At 46.3% G+C, this 25429-nt stretch overlaps 1 protein-coding gene across 2 annotated transcripts; it reads right to left on the bottom strand.

Moving 5' to 3' along the window:
* Positions 1-711: 711 nt before the first annotated feature.
* On the bottom strand, positions 712-18354 carry LOC125451193 (uncharacterized). 2 transcript variants are annotated; one of them, XM_048528035.2, is made up of 5 exons: positions 18224-18354; positions 8075-8122; positions 4645-5013; positions 3156-3530; positions 712-1313 (listed from the first exon to the last, which is right to left on the bottom strand). In XM_048528035.2, exons 1-5 carry the CDS (start codon positions 18294-18296, stop codon positions 1309-1311), a joined length of 870 nt encoding a protein of 289 aa, XP_048383992.1. In that variant the 5' UTR covers positions 18297-18354; the 3' UTR covers positions 712-1308. The 2 variants fall into 2 exon arrangements, with proteins under 2 accessions (XP_048383992.1, XP_048383990.1); XM_048528033.2 differs by having other exon boundaries at positions 7724-8122.
* Positions 18355-25429: the final 7075 nt, after the last annotated feature.

Consider the following 25429-nt stretch of genomic DNA (forward strand, 5'->3'; position numbering starts at 1 on the left):
CCCAAGATGACCTTCCATATCAAGCAGTAGTTCACCTGCACATCTGCCAATGTGGTATATTGTATCCATTGCACCTGGTGTGGCTTCCTCTACATTGGGGAAACCAAACGGAGGCTTGGGGACCGCTTTGCAGAACACCTCCGCTGGGTTCGCAACAAACAACTGCACCTCCCAGTCGCGAACCATTTCAACTCCCCCTCCCATTCCTCAGACGACATGTCCATCATGGGCCTCCTGCAGTGCCACAATGACGCCACCCGAAGGTTGCAGGAACAGCAACTCATAATCTGCTTGGGAACCCTGCAGCCCAATGGTATCGATGTGGACTTCACAAGCGTCAAAATCTCCCCTTCGCCTACTGCATCCCAAAACCAGCCCATCTCGTTCCCTCCACCCACTGCATCCCAAAACCAGTCCAGCCTGTCTCTGTTTCCCTAACCTGTTCTTCCTCTCACCCATCCCTTCCTCCCACCTCAAGCCGCACCTCCATTTCCTACCTACCACCTCATCTCGCCTCCTTGACCTGTCCATCTTCCCTGGACTGACCTATCCCCTCCCTACCTCCCCACCTATACTCTCCTCTCCACCTACCTTCTTTTCTCTCCATCTTCCATCCGCCTCCCCCTCTCTCCCTATTTATTCCAGTTCCCTCTCCCCATCCCCCTCTCTGATGAAGGGTCTAGGCCCGAAACGTCAGCTTTTGTGCTCGTGAGATGCTGCGTGGCCTGCTGTGTTCATCCAGCTCCACACTTTGTTATCTAGGAAGTAGGTAAAAGCTGGATGACTTGGAGAGCAGGAAATACAGAGAAAGTCCGACACACCAAAATCAATTTGCAGGATAGAACGCGACTTCCTGACATTGTCTATGATCTATCACAATTGAAAGGCAGGAAACACCGCGATCATTTTGAGCACAGCAAGATCCCGCAAACACAGGACAATTTCTTTCCTTCACGACGCCAATTGAGAGGTAAATTTTGGACAAGCCCCCGCTCCCAATGCAGCCATGCAGCTTTTCATTGAAATGGATAGGGGACATTTCACTCCCCCATGAGAGGTCAGGCAGGGCCCCACTTTAACATCCCGCCAGAAATACGGTGTCTCCAATGGTGCAGAACTCCCCCAGGACCACACTGGGAGCATCCACCAGAGCGAAGAAGTAAAACCAGGAAAGAGGACAAAACAAAGTCTATCCTGATGGATAATTATGAGTCGCATTCAGGATAAGACCTTGGTGCAGAGGGAGAGGGGAATAAGAAAGCGTTCGTACGGAAGCCATGGATGTCTCACCCTCCACTTGATGGTCATTTAATCTGTGGGAAGAAAGAGAAATGCAATGTTCAAGTATTGATCGTCCATTATCCATTCAGTATCTTAAACATACCGTGTATGAAGGATATCCAGTACATCAAATAACCCATCTGGTTCACTAACGTCCTTTAGGGAAGGAAACTGCCATCCTTACCTGTTCTGGCCTACATGTGACTCCAGGCCCAACGCAATGTGGTTAATTTTGAACTGCTCTCTGAAAGGCTCTGTCAGGCATTCCGTTGTATTGATTATGAGAAAGGATAGATTAGATTAGATTACCTACAGTGTGGAAACAGACCCTTCGGCCCAACAAGTCCACACCGCCCCTTGAAGCATTCCACCCAGACCCATCCCCCTATAACCCACACACCCCTGAACACTACTGGCAATTTAACATGGCCGATCCACCTAGCCTGCACATCTTTGGACTGTGGGAGGAAACCAGAGTACCCGGAGGAAACCCACGCAGACACGGGGAGAATGTGCAAACTCCGCACAGACAGCCGCCCGAGGCTGGAATCGAACCCGGGACCCTGGTGCTGTGAAGCTGCAGTGCTAACCACTGAGCCACCGTGCCACCCCAGAGAGTAGAAGGAGTAAAATAAATAGACTAGCTGGCTTTGACCACGGCAGCAGAAACAGATGCGCCTCACCGTTCCTTCGGTGTCACTGGGTCAATATGATGGAATTCCCTCCCTAATGGCATTGTGGGTCAGCTCAGAGCAGGAGCGGTTCAAGAAGACAACTAGCCACTACCTTCTCAAGGGGCAACTAGGGACTGGCAATAAATCCTGGGCCCAGCACTAATGAGTGGCTTTCTCTGCTATTTCAGAGAGCGCCTACCTGTAGTTATGCAAACCAAATTGGGCAACAGCAGAAAATTCCCTCCCCTAAAGAGCACGGGTGAATCTGATTCATTATTACAACAATCTGATAGCTTCAAGGTCATTGACAGGATGTCTATCTTATTCGAGACTTATCAAATTTGAAATATCATTGCTCCTGCAGTGAGATATTGAACTCAGTACAGCCCAGACTGCTGGGCGCAGTAACAGAACCATTAATCCACAATTGCTGTCTCAGGCTTGGGCAAAGCAGGTTTGTATTTTTATTATCTGTGACCAGTGAAACCGAGTTAATATTTCGAGTTCTTCTCTCAGAGGGTTGTGAATCTGTGGAATTGTTTACCGCAGAGGCTGAGTCATTCAGTACATTCAAAGCCACGGTAGTCAGATTTTTAATCAGTCAGGGAATCAAGGGCTATAGGGATAAGGCAGGAAAGGGATGTTGTCAATAACCAGATCAGCCACTATTTCATTGAATGACAGAGCACTCGATGGGCTGAATGGCCTCCTTCTGCTCCTACATCTTGTGGTCTTATGGGGCCCAATATGACTCAAAATGTTAGATACCGCGGTGTGAAGCTGGATGAACACAGCAGGCCAAGCAACATCAGAGGAGCAGGAAAGCTGACGTTTCGGGTCAGGACCCTTCTTCAGAAGAAGGGTCTAGGCCTGAAACGTCAAGCTTTCCTGCTCCTCTGATGTTGCCTGGCCTGCTGTGTTCATCCAGCTTCACACTGTGTTCTCTCAGATTCTCCAGTTCCTTCTGTCCCTGACTCAAAATGTTAACCGTTTCTCTCTCTGCAGATGCTGCCAGACCTGCTGAGTTTCTCCAGGAATTTCTATTTTTACTTCGGGTCTCCAGGGTCAGCAGCTTTTTGCTTTCCCAGTTATTTTCGGTCACATTTAGGGTCTTTTCTTGACAACTTAGGAGGTAGCTAACTCACTTTCTTGCTCATTCCTGCTTTAAATCGCAAAACAGACAGAAACAGATGGGCGAACCTTTTATTTTCATGAAGAGAATGATCCCTGTCACCAGCAGGAGGAGAAATTTGATTAAAGGGATCAGGCACAGCATTCCCACGATGAAATTGGAGTAGTTGTTGTCAGTAGAGGGGAAGTCAATCTGTTGAGAGTCCCTGCCGTGTTTGTTTTCAGCCACACAGCTGTACGTCCCTCTCAGTGCCGGGTTATGGAGCTTTCCCAGGGTCTGATGCCTCACAGGCTCTCGGGTGACTGTCACGCCCCTGGACACGGGGCTTCCTTTAGGGTCTACCCACGTTATGTTGGCAAATGGCTCCCCCACCACGCGGCACACGATAACGGTTCCAGTGCCATTCTCTCTCAGAGCCGACAGCTCCAGGATCGTCGCTGGGGCTTCGGGAGGGAAACAGAGAGATGCAAGTTACGTTTTTCTCATTGGTCCATGGGATGTGGGTGCGGCCAGCTGGGCCAGCATTTATTGCCCCGTCCCTAGTTGCCCCTTGAGAAGGTGGGGGTGAGCTGCCTTCTTGAACAGCTGCAGTTCACCTGCTGTGGGTTGAACCACAATGCCGTTTGGGAGGGAATTCCAGGATTTTGACCTGAAGGAATGGTGATACATTTTCCAAGTCAGGATGGTGAGTGGCTTGGAGAGGAACTTGCTGATGGTGGTGTTCCCATGTATCTGCTGCACTTGTCTTTCTTGATGATGGAGGTCACAGGCTTAGAAGGTACTGTGTGAAGATCTTTGGTGAATTTCCGCAGTGTAGATAGTACACACTGCGGCCACTGAGTGTCAGTGGTGGAGGGAGTGGATGCTTGTGGATGTGGTGCCAATCAAGTGGGAGCTGCTTTGTCCCATATGGGGTTAAGGTTCCTGAGTGTTGTTGGGGCTGCACCCATCCAGGCAAGTGGGGAGTATTCCATTGCACTCCTGACTTGTGCCCTGTGGATGGTGGACAGGCTTTGGGGAGTCAGGGGGTGAGTTACTCACTGCAGGATTCCCAGCCTCTGGACTGCCCTTGCAGCCATTGTGTTTACGTGTCTAGTGCAGTTCAATTTCTGGCCAATGGTAACCCCCAGGATGTCGATAGTGCAGGGTTCAGTGATGGTAATGCCATTGAATGTCAAGGGGAAATTATTAGATTATTTCTTGTTGGGGATGGTCATTCCCTGGCACTTGTGTGGTGTAAGTGTCACTTGCCATTTGTCAGCCTAAGCCTGGGTAGTGACTAGATCCTGTTGCATTTGGACATGGCTTCAGTGTGTGAGAGTTGCGAATGGTGCTGAACATTGTGCAAACATCGGTGAAGTGGGGATGAAGCAGCTGAAGATGGTTGGGCCTGGGACACACTGTGGGAGGCTACTCAAGTAAGCGATGGTAATGTTTCAACAAGACAGCTCCTACTACCTTCTCAATATGTGGGCAATTGGGGCTATTGAATAATCGAATTGTAAACGATGGAGGTAATTGGAAATGATCTAATTCCTGACCGCGGTGCTCCCTTACCGTCAACCTGGAGCCTCACCACATCCTGAGTCACATTTTCCTGATTGCCAATCCTGACGTGGACATGACAGAAATAAATGCTGGAATCGTTCAGCCACAGGTCCCTCACTCTGATGGAGGCGTCTCCTTGGGTCAGGTTTCCAGTCAGTTCATATCGCTGTCCTTCATTGACAGTGACCGTGTCGACATAGTGACAGCCAGCGCAGAGGAAACGAGTTTGATTCAAAATAGTGGACTCCTTGTCTGGGCTCGCCTTCATCCACAGGACAGTGACGGACTGGGAGAGCCATTTGCAGGGGTTAAAGGCACAGGGCAGTGTGGCAGGATCTCCCCTCTTCCCGGTCACTGGCACCAAATCATTCCTTGAAGCTGAGATAGAGAAATGATTTTACAGAATGTGATTCATCTCCCTGTATTTGTATGACAATGCGCTTGTGTTTATGCCAACATTCAGGAAGACAGAAAGTGAGGCAGCTTTAGAAAAAAATTGATGAAAAGCCTGCAGGCACTTTCACTGCAGCTTTCACAATTTCGCACATTGGCTGGAAATATTGTGAACTGAACAAAGCATTTGTGAAGCGTGGTCCCCGGTCCAATGTAGGAATACAGATGCAATCGCTGCACACCAAGCTCTGGAGCAAAGTACAAATGACCCAGTAATCTGGGGGCATGTGCTGGTCAGGACACTTGAGAAATTGTGTTAGAGGCAAAAAAAACCTGCAGATGCTGGAATCCAGGAGAGGCAAACAGGAGGCTGGAGGAAAACAGCAAACCAGGCAACATCTGGAGGAAAGGAGCAGTCAACGTTTCGGGTATGACCCTTCTTCAGGACTAGATGTGGAGGGTAGGGGGAGCTGCAGATAAAGGGGGTGCTGGGGAGAAGGTAGTGGAATGATGGTGATAGGTGGAAGTAGGTCCGACCTGGTTGGTCAATGGGAAGGACGAATCCGATTGGTTGCTGGAAGGGAGGGTCAGAAGGTGGAATGGAAGGGAGGAGGTGGGGCTGGAAAGGAAGCAGGAGGATGGGTGGGGAGGGTAATTGGAATTGGAGAACTCAGTGTTGAGTCCTGCAGGCTGTAGAGTGCCCCGACAGAAGATAAGATGCTGTTCCTCAAATTTGCATCCTGAGTCACTGTGACCTCACCTCCATTCATGGCCCTAAACAGCCCTTCCAAGTGAGACAGAGCTTCACCTGCATCTCCTCCAACCTATAAGCATCCAATGCTCCTGACGTGGTCTTCTCTACGTAGGGTGAGACCAAACATAGGCTAGGTGACCGTTTTGCCGAGCATCTCTAACTGGCCTGTAATGGCCAAACTAACCTCCCGGTCACTGCCCATTTCAACTCCCCCCAACCCGCACCCCACACCCCCCAACAACATGTCTGTCCTCGGCCTCCTCCAGTGTCACAATGACTCGTAATGCAAATTTGAAGAACAACACCTTATCTTCTGCCTGGGCACCCTACAAGGACTCAAAATTGAGTTCTCTAATAACCTCCCCACCCATTCTCCACCTCTCCTTCCAGCCCCACCTGTTCCTTACCATTCCACTTACTGACCCTTCCTTCCAGCCACCAATTGGGTTCATCCCTCCCATCGACCAACATAGTCGCCCTGCTACCACTTTCCACCTATCACCACTGTTCCATCTCCCTTCCCCTTTATCTGCAGCACCCCCTACCCCCACTTCCAGCCCTGAAGAAGGGTAATACCCAAAGCTGCTCCTTTCCTCCAGATGCTGCCTGGCCTGCTGTGTTCTTTCAGCCTCCTGTTTGTCTACTTGAGAAATGATAATTGCTTCTTCTCGTACGATCTCCATGGGAATAAGCGGACGTGAGCTCAGCTATGTTCTTGGGGAAAGATGGCTCTTCTGACAGAGCAGCACTCCTTCAGAGCTAGAGTGGGAATAACAGCCGAGCTATGTAAGACCCAAACCCCCAAGCTTTGAACTCAAAGAGAGGGTAGTGCTATGCCCCAGTTGAAATAGAGAAGATGCAGAGGAGATTTAATTGGAGGGTGTAATTTTAAAATTAGGAAAAGTTTTGATTGAATTGTTTTTATTATTTATTGGGTATTGCTGGTTAGGCCAGCATTTATTGCCCCTCCCTAAATGCCCTTGAGAAGTGGTGGGTAGCCACAACAGGATAAGGCTATTCAGCCCTTTGAGTCTGCCTGTAAGATGCAGAATTCTAACCTTCCCACACTATTCTCACATTCTTCCAATTGAAGAGATTTCTCCTCATCTCAGTCTGAGGGTCCAAGCTGTCACCCTGAGGCTATGGCTTCATGTTCTGCACAGTCCAGTCAGGAAGTCTACAACACCCTCTCAGTACCCACCCAGCCAAAGCCTTAATTAAGTTTAGACTTTGCAAGGTAATCACCTCTCGTTCTTCTAAACTTAACATGGTATTGTCTTCTTTTCCTCAATTCTTACAAACCTTCACGTTCAAGTGACAGGGCAGATGGTCTCAGGATCACATTGTATCCACAAGGGATTTCCAAATGGAAAGGATCATAGGATCTCTACAGTTTGGAAGCAGGCCATTCGGCACATTGATTCTTCACCTATCCTTCGAAGAGCATCTTACCCAGACCCACCCTGCCCCTGTGACCCTGCACTTCCCATGGCTAATCCATCCAGCCTGCACATCCCTGGACGCAATGGGCAATTTAACACAGCCAATCCCACCCCAACCTGCACACCTTTGGGCCATAGGAAGAAACTAGGGCACCCAAAGGAAACCCACAAAGACAGTGGAGAATTATGCAAACCCCACACTGACAGTAACCTGGGTCCCTGGTGCTATGTGGCACTGAGCCACCGTGCTGCCCCTAAAGGTCAAGGGAGATGTTCAAAATCATATTTCAAAACAGGATAGCTTGCAAGCTGGGGATCAGGAGCTCGATTTAGGTGAAAAATGTAGGAATTACAGGACTACTGAGTGAGGGGAAGGGAATGGGGTGATTGGGTAGTTAGCATGAATGTGAAGGGATGTATGGCCTCCTGCCATGTTGCACGACTCTCTGACCCCAATCATTGACAATTTGATTTCGACAACGTTTGAACAAATCCTCACCTGGCACCACAGTAATTGTTTGAATTGAACTCTGTGATGTTTCATTTGGATAGTGGCTCAGATTCACAAGGCAAATATATTGCTGATAGTTGTCATGTAGAGACAGCTGTTTGATGATTATGGAAGCATCATTCTCCCTTGGATTCCCAAGCACTTGGTAACGCTTGTTCATATTCTGGAGGATCATATTCTCAAACACCACGCTCTGCGAGTTCAGCGATGGATAGTTTGTGTAACTGTAGAGCATCACATTTGCCCGCACCTCCTTCCATGTAACAGTGATATTTCCTGGATATCCTGGGTGAGGATGAGTAAACTTACAGATCAGGACAGTGGTCTTTCCTTCCTTACCTGTCAGCCTGCTCGGGGTCGCAATTGTCCAGCCATTCTGACCGAAACCTGTGGACAATAACAACGTATCACAAAATAGTCATTTGGCAGTACAGAACTGGAGTGTTGCTAAAAAGAGACACATTATCTCGAGTCATACAGTCATATAACATAGAAACAGACCTTTTGGTCCAACCAGTCCATGCCGAACATAATCCCAAACTAAACTAGTTCACCTGCCTGCATTTGGCCCATATTCCTCCAAACCTTTCCTATGTACTTATCCAAATGTCTTTTAAATGTTGTAACTGTACCCACACCCATCACTTTCTCTGGAAGTTCATTCGACATACAAGCTACTCTCTGGTTGCCCACATGTCTTTTCAAAATCTTTCCCCTCTCACCTTAAAAGTATGTTCCCAGTGTTGAAATCCCCATCCAAAGTAAAACACACCTGGCATTTATCTTACCCAAGCCCCTCATGATTTTATAAACCTCTGTAAGGTCACCTCTCAACCTGCTACACTCCAGTGAAAAAGTCCCAGCCTATCCAACCTCTCCTTATAACTCATACCGTCCATTCCCAGAAACATCCTGATACATCTTGCCTGAACCCTCTCCAGCTTAATAATATCCTTCCTGTATCAGGGCAACCAGAACTGGGCACAGTACTCCAGATGAGGCCTCACCCAAGCCCTGTACACCTTCAACCTGACAGTCCAACTCCCATACTCAAAGGTCTGAGCAATGAAGGCAAGCATGCATGCCTCCTTAACCACCTTGTCCACATGTGATACAAATTTCAAAGAATTATGCGCCTGAACCCCAAGGTCTCTCCGTTCTACAACACTACCCAAGGCTATATGGAGAGGCTGAATAGGCCGGGGTTATTTTCCCTGCAGTGTTGGAGGTTGAGGTGTGACCTTACAGAGGTTCAGAAAATCATGAGAGACATGGAAAGAGTCAACTGACAAAGTCTTTTCCCCGGGGTGGGGAAATTCAAAACTAGAGGGCATGGGTTTAAGGTAAGAGGGAAAAGATTTAAAAGGGACCTAAGGGGCAATTTTTTCACACAGAGGGTGATGCTTGTATGAAACGAGCTGGTAGAGGAAGTGGTGGAGGCTGGTACAATTACAACATTGAAAAGGCATCTGGATGGGTACATGAATAAGAAGGGCTTAGAGGGAAATGGGCCAAATGCTGGCAAATGGGACTAGATTAATTTAGGATATCTGATCGGCATGGACAAGTTGAACTGAGGAGTCTGTTTCCATGCTGTACATCTCTATGACTCTATGGTTTACTTTTAATTGTGTAAGTCCTGCCCATGTTTGTTTTATCAAAATATAATTCCTCGCATTTATATCCAACTCCATTTGCCACTCGTCAGTCCATTGACCCAGTTGATTTAAGACCTTAGACAATCTTCTTCACTGTCTCGTGTACCACCAATTTCGGTGTCATCTGCAAACTTACTAACCACACCTTCTACAATCTCACCTAAATCGTTCATATAACTAACAAACAAGAGTGGGCCCAGCACCCATCCCTGTGGAGCACTGCTGGTAACAGGCCTCCAGACAGGAAAATCAACCCATCACCAACACTCTCTGTCTCCTGCCATTAAGCTAATTTTGTGTCCAACTGCTAAGTTCATCCTGAATCCCATGTGACCTAACTTCACCCATTAGCTCACCATGTGGAATCTCGTCAAGGGCTTAGTTATAGATGATACAAATATTTCTGTAAGGGATTCTTTAATTTCCTCCCTAACTTCCCACAATGCCCTGGGACTCACTAGATCAGGTACTGGAGATTTATCTACCTTTATACATTCTGAGACTTCCAGTACTTCCTTTTCAAAACATGATGTTTTCAAAACATCAATATTTATTTCCCAGAGTTTTCTGGCGTCCATTTCTTTCTCCTCAGTGAAAACGGATGCAAATTATTTATTTAATATCTCTCTCATCTCCACAGGCCCAGCACAAAAGCAACTTCTTTATTCGTTAAGGGGCCCTAATATCTCTCTATTTGCTCTCTTGCTCTTAATGTACTTGTGGAATCTCTTTGGATTATCCTTAATCTTCTCTGCCAAGGCTATGCCAGCTCCAGTTCTTGGTTAGATCCGAAATTACCGCAGATGCTGGAATCCAAGGTAGACAAACAGCAGGCCGGGAGAACACAGCAGGTCAGGCAGCATCTGGAGGAAAGGAGCAGCCAATGTTTCCTGCATTATCCTTCTCCATCAAGATAATTAGCAAGAATTAACCAATGTGAAGGGAAAACAAAATTCTATTACTCATTGTATGCATTGTTTTCCCTTTTTTGGTGTTCTTGCAAATAGTACTGATTTGTGCAAGATAAAAATCTTTGACAAAATATGTCCTTTTTCAACAATATCACAAAAAGGAAGGAATTAGAAAAATATCATCACCTTCTCATCAATCTTCCCAGGGTCTATTCTCTGAAATAGAGTGAGAGCAACTCATCAAAACTCCTTACTTAGCACCTTCTAAACACATAACTTCTTCCAGCTAGAAGGATAAGGATAGCAGATACACAGGGATACCACCACTGCAAGCTCTTCTCCGAGCCACTTGGAAATATATCACCACTTCTTCAGTGTTGCTGGGTCAATATCCTGGGAATGTCTCCCTAACAGCATTTAGGGTCCACCTGCAGAACATGGACAGCTGCAGTTCAAAAGGCAGCTCCCTATCACCTCCGACACTTCCGCCATCTACAATCCGACCCCACCACCCAAGACATTTTTCCATCCCCACCCCTGTCTGCTTTCCGGAGAGACCACTCTCTCCGTGACTCCCTTGTTCGCTCCACACTGCCCTCCAACCCCACCACACCCGGCACCTTCCCCTGCAACTGCAGGAAATGCTACACTTGCCCCCACACCACCTCCCTCACCCCTATCCCAGGCCCCAAGATGACATTCCACATTAAGCAGAGGTTCACCTGCACATCTGCCAATGTGGTATACTGCATCCACTGTACCCGGTGTGGCTCCCTCTACATTGGGGAAACCAAGCGGAGGCTTGGGGACCGCTTTGCAGAACACCTCCGCTCGGTTCACAATAAACAACTGCACCTCCCAGTCGCAAACCATTTCCACTCCCCCTCCCATTCTTTAGATGACATTTCCATCATGGTCCTCCTGCAGTGCCACAATGATGCCACCCGAAGGTTGCAGGAACAGCAACTCATATTCTGCTTGGGAACCCTGCAGCCCATCGGTATCAATGTGGACTTCACTAGCTTCAAAATCTCCCCTTCCCCCACCGCATCCCAAAACCAGCCCAGTTCATCCGCTCCACCCACTGCAGCACACAACCAGCCCAGCTCTTCCCCTCCACCCACTGCATCCCAAAACCAGTCCAACCTGTCTCTGCCTCCCTAACCTGTTCTTCCTCTCACCCATCCCTTCCTCCCACCCCAAGCCGCACCTCCATCTCCTACCTACTAACCTCATCCCACCTCCTTCAGGTGTCCGTCTTCCCTGGACTGACCTATCCCCTCCCTACCTCCCCACCTATACTCTCCTCTCCACCTATCTTCTTTTCTCTCCATCTTCGGACCGTCTCCTCCTCTCTCCCTATTTATTCCAGAACCCTCACCCCATCCCCCTCTCTGATGAAGGGTCTAGGCCCGAAATGTCAGCTTTTGTGCTCCTGAGATGCTGCTGGTCCTGCTGTGTTCATCCAGTCTCACATTTTATTATCTATCCCTATCACCTACTCCAGGGTCCTTAAGGACGGTTTTTTAAGTGATGCCACATCCAAATAGAACAAAGGACAAAGAAAATTATAGCACAGGAAAGGGCCCTTTGGCCCTCCAAGCCTGCGCCGATCGAGATCCTCTATCTAAACCAGTTGCCTATTTTCCAAGGATCTGCATCTCTCTGCTCCCAGCCCATTCATGTCTAGAGACATCTTAAATGACGCTATCGTGCCCGCCTCTACTGCCTCCGCTGGCAACGCGTTCCAGGCACCCACCACCCTCTGTGTAAAGAACTTTCCACGCATATCTCCCTTAAACTTTTCCCCTTTCACTTTGAACTCATGACCCCTAGTAATTGAGTCCCCCACTCTGGGAAAAAGCTTCTTGCTATCCACCCTGTTTATACCCCTCATGATTTTGTGGACCTCAGTCAGGTCCCCCCTCAATCTCCGTCTTTCTAATGTAAATAATCCTAATCTACTCAACCTCTCTTCATAGCTAGCACTCTCCATACCATGCAACATCCTGGTGAACCTCCTCTGCACCCTCTCCAAAGCATCCACATCCTTTTGGTAAAGTGGCGACCAGAACTGTACGCTGTATTCCAAATGTGGTTGAACCAAAGTCCTTCGCAAATGCCTGCTTTTACAGGAAACCCCTAATGCCTGGAAATGTATCAGCCCATCACAGATACACCTCGCCTTTCTGTGGGTTACTTCCCTGGTTTTTAATGGCTCCAGCCTCTGACGGTTAAAGGCGGAATTCATGACCTTCTGAGAGAGCAGTGAGACAGTGCTGACCAATCCAACAAGGCCAACTGCCTTGAGTATGTAAAGGCCAAATTCTGAACCAGCAGTGCCTACTCAACCTCTCATAGCCCGTCTGGCAGCTCCGAGGGTAAGGTCCCTCTGAGTAGCAGAAAGGCCACTGTGAGGCTTTCAACACGAGACAAAGAGGATGAGTTCCAGAAAACAGTGAAGGCAAAACAATCCCTGGATGTTTGCTCCCTTCAGTGTAGGGTCAATTCATGTATTCAAGACATTACATAGACACTGAGTGGGGCATATTTGCTAACTTCACAGTTAGATGCCTGGGAGCCCAAATAGTTACGAATTTACGTTCTGTGCAAACCTCTTCTTCCCCATTGCTCCCCTGAGACATTGTTGGGCCCTGTGCTAGTTTTGCTGTATCTCTCATTCCACGTTGCTTTCTCATTCTCTGAGGGTTGTCAATTGTGCCTTCAGTTTTGTTATCACAATAGACCATAAGATAACATCGAGGAGCAGAATTCATTCAGCCATTTGGCCCATCGAATTTGCTCATCATCAATCATGGCTGATATGTTTCTCAACCCCATTCTCTTGCCCTGTCCCTGTAACCATGGGGTACATCATGAGGACATTGCGTAAGACCTACCTCAGCTGGCACAGAGATGAGCCGATGATATTAGCATTATACTGCACATACTCCAACTCTCCAGCCAACTCAGCTAACTGACTGTTACCCTGTCCCCAAACTTATTTTACTCATCATCTGAATTACTGGAGAAGGTTATGACAAGGAATTTTTAAAAAATCTTTCAGCTAACGTGCGCATTACTGGCTAGGCCACCATTCAATGGCCGTCCCTACTTGCCCTTGAGCTGAATCTCTCACTCAGCCATTTTCAGGGGGCAATTAAGAGTCAACAACATTGCTGTGGGCTTGGAGTGACAAGTAGGCCAGACCAGATAAGGTTGGCAGACTTCCCTCGTCAAAAGGGCATGAGTGAACCAGAATGGGTTTTTACAACAATCAATGATAATTTCATGATCACCATCGCTGAGACGAACTTTCAATTTCAGAGGTGATTCACCAGGAAGTTACCTGGGATGGAGCATTCCAGAGATGCAGGGAGATTAGATAAGGTCGGGTCATTTTCTTTGGAGCAGAGAAGGATGAGGGGGGACCTGTCTGAGATGTATGAGAGAAGCAGGGTGGATTAAAAGCAGTTATTCCCATCATTTGAAGTGTCAATAGCAAGGGGGTATCATTTTAATGTGAAAGTCAGGAGACATAGAAGTCATAGTCGTAGATTTGTACAGCATGGAGGCAGACTCTTCAGCCCAACTTATCCATGCCAATCTGAAACCCTAAACTGATCTGGTCCCATTTGCCAGCATTTGGCCCGTATCCCTCTAAACCTTTTCTATTCATGTACCCATCCAGGTGCCTTTTAAATGTTGTAATTGTACCAGCCTCCACCACTTCCCCAGCTGCTCATTTCATACACACACCACTCTCTGCAGAAAATGTTTCCCCTTAGGTCCCTTCTCAACTTTTTCCCTATCACTTTAAACCTACGTTCTCTAGTTTTGGATACCCCTAACCTGGGATAAAGACCTTGGCTATTCACCCTGTCCATACATCTCATGAATTTATAAGGCCACTCCTTAGCCTCTGACACGACAGGGAAAACACCCCCAACCTATTCAGCCTCTCCCTATAGCTCAAACCCTCCAACCCTGGCAATATCCTTGTAAATCTTTTCTGAACCCTTTCAAGTTTCACAACATCTCTCCTAAAGCAGGGAGACCAGAATTAAATGCAGTATTCCAAAAGTGGCCTAAACAATGTCCTGTACAGCCACAACATGATCTCTTAGCTCTTACACTCAACGCACTGAGCAATAATGGCTAGTGTACCAAACACCTTTTTCACTGTCCAATCTACCTGCAACTCCAATTTCAAGGAAATTTGAATTTGCACTCCGAGGTCTCTTTGTTCAACAACAATCCTAAGACCTTACCGTTAAATGTATAAGTCCTGCTCTGATTTGCCTTCCCAAAATGCAGCACTTCACATGTATCTAAATTAGACTCCATCTGCCACTCCTCGGCCCATTGGCCCATCTGATCAAAATCCCGCTGTACTCTGAGATAACCTTCTTCATTGTTCACATCATCAATTTTGGTGGCATCTGCAAACTTACTTACCATACCACCTTTATTCACATCCTCAGCATTTATAGAAATGACAGAAATCAGTGGACCCAGCATCAATGCTTGTGGCACATCTCTGGTCACAGGCCTCCAGTCCAAAGAACAAACCTCCACCATCACCTTCTACCTTTGAGCCACTTTTGTATCCAAATGGCTAGTTCTCCCTGTATTCCATGTGGTCTAGCCTTGCTGACCAGTCTAGCAGCAGAACCCAGTTGAATGCCTCGTTGAAATCCATATATACAAAATCTATCACTCTGCCTTCATCAATCTCCTTCGTCACTTCTTCAAAAAGCTTAATCAAGTTAGTAGGACATGATTTCCCATACACAAAGCCATGTTTAATATCCCTAATTAGTCCTTGCCTTTCCAAATACATATAAATCCTGTCCTTCAGGATTCCTTCTAACAACTTGCCCACCACCAATGTTAGGCTCGTCAGCCTATAGTTCCCTGGCTTTTCCTTACCACCTTCCTTAAGTAAATACTGATGTGAAATACTTGTTCAATGTTTCACCCAGCTGCCACACATAGATGGCTTTGTTGATATTTTAGGGGCTCCATTCTCTCCCTCGTTACTAGTTTGTCATTCGTGCATTTGTAGAATTTCTTTGGATTCTCCTTATTGCTATTTATCAAAGATACATCACGGCCCATTTTTGCCCTCTGATTTCCCTCTTAAACATACTCCTACTGCCCTTATACTCCTCCCAGGATTCACCCAATCCCTGCTGTCTATACCTAACATATGCTCCCTTCTTTTCCTTTTTCTTGAACAGAACCTCAATTTCTCTAGTCATCCGGCATTCCCTATAGCTACCAGCCTTGCCCTTCACCCCAACAGGAACGTACTGTCTCTGGACTCTCCTTATCTCATTTTTTGAAGGCTTCCAACTTTTGAGTCATCCCTTTAGCCACGAATATCTGCCCCTATAAAACTAATGAAAATTCTTGCCTAATATGGTCAACATTGGCCTCTATCCAATTTAGAGCTTTAACTTTTAAATCAGGTCAATGCTTTTCCATGACAATTTTAAAGCTAATAGAATTATGGCCACTTGCCCCACTGACGTCTTAGCCACCTGCCCTGCCTTATTTCCCAAGAGTAGGTCAAGTTTCCTATCTTCTCCAGCCACATACTGAATAAAAACATTTTCTTCTGCACACAACAAATTCCTTTCCATCTGAAGCCTTCACACTATGGTAACCCCAGTCTATATTTGGAAAGTTAAAATCCTCTACCATAACCATCCTACTATTCTTATAAATTACTGAGATCTCCTGACAATTTTGTCTCTCAATTTCCCACGGACTACGGGGGCGGGGGTGGGAGGGGACAATTCCAATAAGTTGATCATCCCTTTCTCATTTCTTAGTTCCACCCAAATAATTTGACTGGATGTGCTCCCAGGAATATCCTCCCTAAGTACAGCTGTAATGTTATCCCTAAGCAAAAACACCAGCCCCTTCCACTCTTGTTTCCACCCCATCTCCGCATTCCATCCTACCTGGAGCATGAATCCCCTGGAACATGAAGCTGTCAGTCCTGTCCATCGCTGAGCCACATCTCTGTAATTGCTATGGTGTCCCAGTTCCCTGTTCCCAACCATGCCCTGGGTTCATCTGTCTTACCTGTCTCACCTCTTGTAATGAAATAAATGTAGTTTAATTAATCAGCCCTGCCTTGATCCTGTCTGCCTTGACTATTTGACTTGCTCCTCATCTCAACAGTACCAGCCTCAGACTAATCTTTTCTCACTATCTCTTTCGGTCCAACCCTTGCCACTCCTCTTACTAGTTTAAAGCCTCCTGAGTAACACTAGCCAATCTCCTCATCAGGATAATGGCTCCCTTCCAATTTAGGTACGACCTTTCCTTCTTATCACTTACACCCTTAAAGAGGTTCTGATGAAAATGTAAATCCCTGCCCCCGCGTCAGTTCCTCATCCACACGTTCATCTGCTCCACACTCCTACTTCAGCTCTCACCAGCATGTGCTGCCGTGAGTAATCTAGATATTACTACCCCTGAAGACGCACGTTTTAGCCTCCTGCCTAACTTCTGATGATATTCTCTCTCCAGAACCCTGTCCTTTCTCTTCTTGTGTTGTTGGTACCAACATGTACAATGACCTCCAGCTGGCCTGAGGAAAGACTTTTTCTATCAGACGGTGATGCGGGTCTGGAATGCCCTGCATGTGAAGGTAGTTAAGGCAGGAAATCTCACAGCCTTTAAAGAGCCCTTGGATGAGCACTTGAAATGTCTTAACTTTCAAGGTTACGGGCCCAAGTGTGGGAATGTGGGACTAGTGTAGCTAGAAGTACGTTTTTGGCAGCACAGACTCAATGGAAACTTTTTGTCCTGCAGGATTCTATGATTCTATAATAGTGCTAATGGCAAATTACTTGAGCACAGGAAGGAGAAAGGCATAAAAAGGAATGTTGAACAGATGAAAGAGTGATGATCGTAGAGGGAATTGTAGCTTTACAAGAAAGATACCTGGTCTTCAGGGATTACGTTATGAGGAGAGATGATACAAATTAAGGCCTTCTCTGGTAGAACATAGATCAAAGGGTGATCTGTTTGAAATCTTCAAGATATTAACAGGAAAAGACGGGGTAGATGAGCCATTTTGGCTGGTAGCTGCCTTCTCGAACAAGGGGCGCGGCCTGAGAAATAGGGCTGGACCATTCAGGATAAATGATGGGAAGCACTTCTACGCACAAAGGGTTGGAGATGTTTGGCGCTCTCTTCCACAAAATGGCAGTGGATCCTGAATTGGTTGTTAATTTTCATTCTGAGGTAGATAAAATTTTTGTTCAATGAAGTTAGTAAGGGATATGGGCCAATGGTAGGCATGTGGAGCTTTGTGCACAGTTTAATCACGATCTCATTGAATGGCGAACAGCCTCCAGGGCCTGAATGACCTATTACTTTTCCTATGGTGGGTGGAACACACACACACAAGCATGGACCAGTGGCCTGAATAGCCTGATTCCTTGCTATGCTCCCTGTGGAACGTCAGGTTGAGTTCTGTGACCAGCCTTGCTGCAGAATTCAGTGAGTCACTGCACCAACTCAGAGTGGGAGAATACAATTATTAACTGCCTCATTCATTTCCTTTCCAGCCCTTTATCGAACCAAGTGATAATGATTTAGTTTTCTCATTAATCCAATGCCTTGCCATTCAGACAATCGAAGGACAAAGAACATTTGACACTCCACACTGCACTTGAACTTTCCCTCGAGTCTGATAAAGAGTGCAAACAGATGACAAGATGCTTGTCACTAAACTCAGAGCTCTGTCACTTCTTTCAGAATGAACTTCACTGAGTGAGCAGTACTCTCATATAACTAAGCTATGAGCATAACTTAGTTAGCCCAGTGACTGGGCTAAGTTCTGGCCATTTGAAAAGGCGATCAGGTAAATTACAGCTACACATACATTAGCCCACCTTGAGTGTAGCTGATCTCAGTGATGACACACAGCAAGGCCGCGAACACCATCCTCTTGAATCCCTCACTCATGCTTGAGTCCCTTGAGCGAACCTGCTCAGCGCTGAAGTTAATCCTGAACCGTTTTCCCTTCCTCCTGACTCTCACTCGGTTTCACAACTCCACCTACAGCCAGGCACCTTAACTCTTCGCTTCCCAGACCAAAGTGCGACACTGCAGTTTGTTTGCTGTGCGTGTCTGAGCTCTTAAAGAGGTAACATAGAAAACATAGCGATTGGGCACAGGAGTAGGCCATCCGGCACTTCGAGCCTGCTCCACCGTTCGACATGTCAAAGAGAGGATGGGACAAGTCAGGGGTAGACTTTTGCCTCACTTCCTGGGATTCAGCTGAATCCATTAGAGAACCCGGCCAATTTTGAATTAAGCACGGTAGATATGAAAATAACGTCAGTTATAATGTGTAATTCAATACGCTATAAATCTGTTTATGGTATGGCAGCCTCATGGCTCCAAAAGTAGGTGAATATTTATTTAAATCTCCATCTTGCTGCTTTAAAATGGGAGATGCATTATAACACAGTTTAACTTTTTGTGTTGTGAGGGAGTTACATTGCAGTTTCCACAGCCCAGAAGCAGGCTCTGGCTTTAATAGATACATTTGGTCCTGGATTTTTTAAGAAGAAATGTTGGGACAGAGGTGCTGACAAATCTACTTCAAAGCCCATAAAGTAAACAGCTTGTGAGGCCTTGGGGATTCTTTTTTATCCTATATTTAGAACAATAGAAGCAGCCTGAATGGGTGTGGTCAACGCTCCACAGAAACAGGATTTTTAGTTTTAGCTTTTTAGCTGCAGTTGTTGGGGTCTTGAGTCTGGGTTTGAAGGCTGCAGCACATCTCTCCCTGCCACGCTCCCTCAGAGTTTTCTCTTAATGTTTTTCTCCTGGACTGGAGAATTGCCTGGGAGACAATCCATTTTACTGAATTTGCTTTCGCCAGGGGTGTGTTTATGGGATGTTACTATATTGGAACAGTTAGTATTTAGTAGCTATAGAATCTATTATTCTGTAAAGTTATTCCAATTTATTCTTTTTTTGTTACAGTTTAAATATAGTAAATGAATAAGTTGTGTTTTGTTTCAAGTCTGTGCGTTTGATCAATCAAATTGGATCACAATGCCTGCCTTATTGTCAATCCAGCACAGTGCACTGTACAGTCTAACCCAAGCTCTGCACAAATTTAACTGAGTATCCCTGCCCGCAAACCCTTTAGAAATAAATCATTACATTTGACTTGCTTTATTTTTATTGGGACCTTGTTCACCCTTGCTCTACTCACAGTGGTTTGTATAGTTGGGTTCCCATATCCCTTTGATTCCCTACCACTTGTTATCTAATAAGTCTGTGACCACCTTATTCTTCCCACACTCTTATCTCTGTGCTGGTCTCTAACTCTGAGGATGGTGGTGGCCTATTGGTGTTATCAAAAGATTAATAATCCAGATACTCAGATAATGATAACCATCAATCTGCTGTCAATCATCAGAAAACCCAGAAGCAAAAACAGAATTTGCTGGAACAGTTCAGCAGGTCTGGCAGCATCTGTGAAGAAATATCAGAGTTAACATTTTGGGTCCAGTGACCCTTCCTCAGAACACTAAACCTGAAACATTAATTCTGATATCTTTCTTCACAGATGCTGCCAGACTGGCTGAGCCTATCCAGCAACTTCTGTTTCTGTTCCTGATTTTCAGCATCTGCAGTTCTTTCATTTTTTATCAGAATAAGTGAAAACATCTGGGCCACTCATGCCCTTTAGGGGAGGAAATCCGCCATCTAGTCAGTAGTTCACGTCTCTCCATACAATCAAAGCAAAAATTCCTGGACAACATGAAGAGCACTAACATAGACAAGAAGTAATGATCTCGTTCGACGTAACAACATTATTTACATCAATTTACAGAAACCTAGCCAAAGAAACCATATCCAACCTACTAGACAAACGCAACAGACGACAGGAATGCGGAACAGTTCACAAACACTGTACTGAAACTACTGGACTTGCGTTTAGCAGCACACTTTATATTCAATGGCAAGATATAAGAGCAGATCCACGGGTCACCTGTGGGCTCACCCATCTCCGGACTGATAACTGAGGCAGTTGTGCAAAGACTGGAGCAAGTAGCTCTCCTGTAGATCCAGCCCAAGCTCTGGATCAGGTATGTGGATGACACTTCTGTAATTGTGAAAAGAACAAAAATTGGGAGCACCCACTGTCTCATCAATACCATACACACAGGGATCAAATTTACAAGAGAGGAGGGAAACAGCAACAAATTCCCATTCCTGGGCATCATGGTGGAAAGAAAAGAGAGCAGTGACTTCACTACAAAAGTATGCAGGAAATCCCCACACGTACTGACCAGGTCTTAAAATATCACAGCAACCACCCCAACTCTCGTAAGAGCTGTATTAGGACCCTGTTCTAAAGGGCCACTACGCATTGTAGCAGACCTGATCCACAGAAGGAAAAAGACCTCTACCAGGCATTTACCAGGAATGGATGCCCCCGCAGCTTCATGCACAGATGCCTAGCCAAGACATAGCAAAACCTGAAACAACAATCACCACACCATATATTAAACAAAAAACCCTCAGAACTGACTGACTGACTACTTCGACTGCTAGGAATCACAACAATACACAAACCGGCAGCCACACTAGGACAGCAACTGACCAGGGCTCAAGTTCCATTTGATACTATGGACAGGATGAATGTTGATAACCAGATACCATGTGGAGACTGCGCAAAACACTATGTTGGACATACAGGCAGACAACTAGCAACCCACATCCACAAACTCTAGCTAGCAACTAAACAGCATGACTAGATGTCCTTGGTTTCAATGCACACAGACGAGAAACACTACACTTTCAAATGGGACAGCACTACTATCGTTGGACAAGCCAAACAGAGGACAGCCAGGAAATTCTTAGAGGCTAGGCATTTATCCACGGACTCCAACAAACACATTGAATTAGACAGCTATACTGACTATTACAGTGACAGCCGGAACTTGCACCTACCAGAAGCAGCAAAAAGTGGACCACGTAAATTCAAACCAGGCCAAGACAACAGCGCTTCACAGGGGGCTCCACAGCACTGGGGATGTCACCTAGCAACGGGACAAAACATCTGCTATCAAGCCACCCAGCTCAGCGAACACACCAACATCTACAACCAGTACCAAAGCTACAAATCTTTACTCAAATCCTGAGGCAAACCACTGTCCTTGACTGGTAGGGCCCATGGGTGAGTCCAGGCTCACAGCAACATGGTTGATGCTTAAGTGCCATCTGGGGAATTAGAGATGGATAATAAATGACAGCCACATCCTACAAATGAATTTTAACAAAATGGCTCATGTGTGATGAGAAAGTGTAAATGGCCTCACTGTTGTTGAAACTCATTATTGGACTTCGATTCGACAATTCAGAAGGTGTAATTCCCACAGGTTTGGGTGATGCTAATGTGGGCTCTGTATACTGTGTAAGTCTTCAAAGAGGTGCCTGCTATGAATCCTCTGGCCAGTGTTTGATAGTGCTATCATGTGGAGAAAGGATGTCCATACAAAACCTTCTGCAGTAGATAAGCTCAAACTTGAGGAACAGATCTATTACCCAGTACTTAATAGTTAGTTACATCTGAACAATATGATGGTCTCCTGTGAGATATCAGCCTTAGGTTAAGAGTAAATGCATATTACTGCTTTCAAAACATTCCCATAAAGCATCATGTAAAATAGAACTGATCAGTTCTGAGAAAGGTTCACCAGACCTGAAATGTTAATTCTGATTTTTTCTTCACAGATGCTGCCAGACTGCTGAGCTTTTCCAGCAACTTCTAGCTTCATTACAGAACCGATCAGATTCACTGTCACCACTTCTTGACAGGATTAATCCAAGCTGCTGATATTAGATGGGAAGGATGTCCTCACAAAATCTTCAGAGGTAGATAAGCTCAATATCGTTGAACAGGAAATAGTTTAATTACATAGTAGCTAATAGCTAGGACCACCACACTGGGGACTATCTCTTGTGAGACTATCAGGCTCAATTTTTCTTATCATTCATTCACAGGATGTGGGAACGCTGGCTGGCCCAGCATTTATTGCCACTCCCTAGTTGCCCTTGAGAATGAAGTGGTGAGCTGTCTTCTTGAACCGCTGCAGTCCACATGCTGTAGATAGACCCACAATGTCCTTAGGAATGGAGTTCCAGGGTTTTGACCCAGCAATACTGAAGGAATGGTGATATATTTTCAAGTCAGGATGGTGAAGCCATTGGAAGGGAACGTGCAGGAGGTGGTGCTCCCACGAATCTGCTACCTTTGTCCTTTTGGAGGAAGAGGTCATAGGTTCGGAAGATTCTGCCTCAAAAATTGCTGCAGCGCATCTTGTGGATAGGACATACTGCTGCTACTGAGCATCGGTGTTGGGGGGAGTGGGTGCTTGTGGATATGTTTCCAATCAAGGGGGCTGCTTTGTCCTGGATGGTGTCAAGCCTCTTGAGTGTTGTTGGAGCTGCACCCATCCAGGCGAGTGAGAGTATTCCACCACACTCCTGCCTTGTGCCTTGTTGATGGTGGACAGGCTTTGGGGGAGTCAAGAAGTGTGTCACATCATTAGACTCCTAATTCCAGATACTTGTTGAATTCAAGTTCTGCTATCTGCCACGGCAGGATTTGAACCCAGGTCCCCAGGACATTCCCTGGGTCCTTGGATTGACAGTCTAATGTTAATACACCAAGCCATCACCTGGTGGTCGGGTTGGAGGGTAAAGGAAGGAGCAGCAACATTTAGCTCCAATTCACCATGTTGGGCAGGCTTGGTCTCAAGCACTGCTCCTTTGCTGTGTGTCATTTCTGAATGACAGAGCCAGTGTTTTCTCCAGCCAAAGAATGCCTTGCCATTCTGCGAGTGACTCATTGGCGCCAGCTGCTTGTGAGCATTCTCATGGCACACAGTGAGTTAATGCCGGGCCCCCAAGCTGGCTGGTTCTGGTTTTAATGAACAAACATTCCCCAGGAGGTTTAACGCTCTGTGAAATACCATCATATTTCTTTTAAAGCACAGGTTGTAAAAGGCTCCTTGTTTTATTGGAGAAAGGGCTTCGCAGGACACACTCCAGCCTCACAAATGTGGTACAAGGTCATTCCACAGTGGACCAGGGGCCCTGTCTGATTCAGGCTAAAACTGCTCTGACATGGGCCCACGTGACTGACAGAGTTGGGTTTACCCCAGGATTTAGCTGAACAGGTTCTCAAACAATGGAGCAGGAGAGCTGACGTTTCGGGATTAGACCCTGAAGAAGCGTCTAGGCCCGAAACATCAGCTTTCCTGCTCCTCTGATGCTGCTTGGCCTGCCGTGCTCATCCAGCTCTACACCGCGTTATCTCAGATTCTCCGGCATCTGCAGTTCCCACTATCTCTCAAACAGTGGGCCGAGTTGCCCAGACAGAGACTGTACAAGGAAGTCACAGATTAGAGACATTAGGGTGTGTTCATCTCAGAGGCTGGGAGGATATCTGATTGAAACATTCAAAATCAGGGCATTGCTGAACAGAGCGAGTGGAAAAAATATTCCCAATCATGAAGGGCTCAAGACTAAGAGGGCACAGTTTAAGGTAATCGACAAAAGAAGGCATTTGAAAATGCACAGCGAATGGTTAGGGAGTAGAATTTACTGAGATTGTGTGGGAGGCAGGTTCACTCGAGTAGTTAGGGTGTGGAATGTACCATCGAACCTACTTATTCCTGCTCTTTGTGTCTGGTCCGACAGCCATCACAATCCATGTCAGTGGACCACCACACCGCTCTCCCCCAACCCCCGCACCCTCACTCCATGTGCTTCCATCTCTTAGGTGGGACTTCATTGAAAGCTTTCTGAAAGCTCAAGTAAACTCTATCTGCTGCGCTGACACCCCGTCCCCCTCACGCCTGCCCCGTCAGCTACATCCTCAAAAAATGCCAGTCGATTTGCCAGGCTTGATTTCGCTTTACTGTCTCCATGCTGACTCTGTCCCATCCTGTCACTGTTTTCCGGGAGCTCTGTTCTTCTAATCGACCCCGGCATTTTCCCAACTATTAATGGCAGGCCTATACTTTTCTGTCCACCTCCTTTTAAAATGTTTTCATTGCAGTCATTGTGAGAAGGTGATGGTGAGCTGCCTTTTTGAACTGCTGCAGTCACAATGCTGCAAGTAGACCCACACTGCCCTTAGGGAGTTAATTTTGACCGAGCATGTCTGAAGGGATGGTGATTTATTCCCAAGTCAGGAGGAGTGACTTGGAGGGGAACTTACAGATGATGGTGTGTATACCATGCGTCTGCTGCTCTTATCCTTCTAGATGGGAATAGTCTGGTCCTTGTGGGGTTACACTGTCTATCCTCCAATCCAAAGGAGCTGTTTCACAGTCTGTAGACTCTTGAAAGGGGACCACCAATACGTCCTTTATTTCGAGAGCCACTTCCTTAAATGCTCTGGGATTTAAATTATCAGGCCCGAGAAATTAATCAATCTTTAATCCCATCAATTTCCCCAGCACCATTTCATGACTTGCTGCAGTTCCTCCCTCTCACTAATTTCTCTATTCCCTGACATTTTTTGGGATTACATTTGTGTCCTACTTTGTGCAGGTAGAACCAAAATATGCATTTTATTGCATGAATCCATACGGTGGTAAAGGTTCGGCACAACATTGTGGGCCGAAGGGCCTGTACCGTGCTGTACAATTGTATGTTCTAGGGTGGAAACAGGCCATTCAGCCTCGGCCCAACCTTCAAAAGAGCTTCCCACACAGAGTCAGCCCCATACACTGTAGGAGGCAACCTATGCAGACACAGGGAGAATATACAAACTCCACACAGACAGTCACCCAAGTCTAAAATTGAAGCTGGGTTTCTGATGCTGTGAGGCAGCTAACCACTGAGCCACCAGCTCTTTGCCTACCATCTCTGTTTCCCCATTATAACCCTACCCTGTTTGTGATTGTGAGGGACCTACATTCATCTTCATTAATCTTTTTCTCTTCACATGCTTTTGCTCCTTTGCTGAAATCTAACCTACTCCCAATCCTCAGGTCCATTACTTTATTTGGTCGCCCTGCATGTCTGTTTCCTTGAACCAAATACCATCCCTAATTAGG

The sequence above is a fragment of the Stegostoma tigrinum genome, chromosome 3, assembly GCF_030684315.1.
Source record: "Stegostoma tigrinum isolate sSteTig4 chromosome 3, sSteTig4.hap1, whole genome shotgun sequence".
Lineage (NCBI taxonomy): Eukaryota > Metazoa > Chordata > Chondrichthyes > Orectolobiformes > Stegostomatidae > Stegostoma > Stegostoma tigrinum.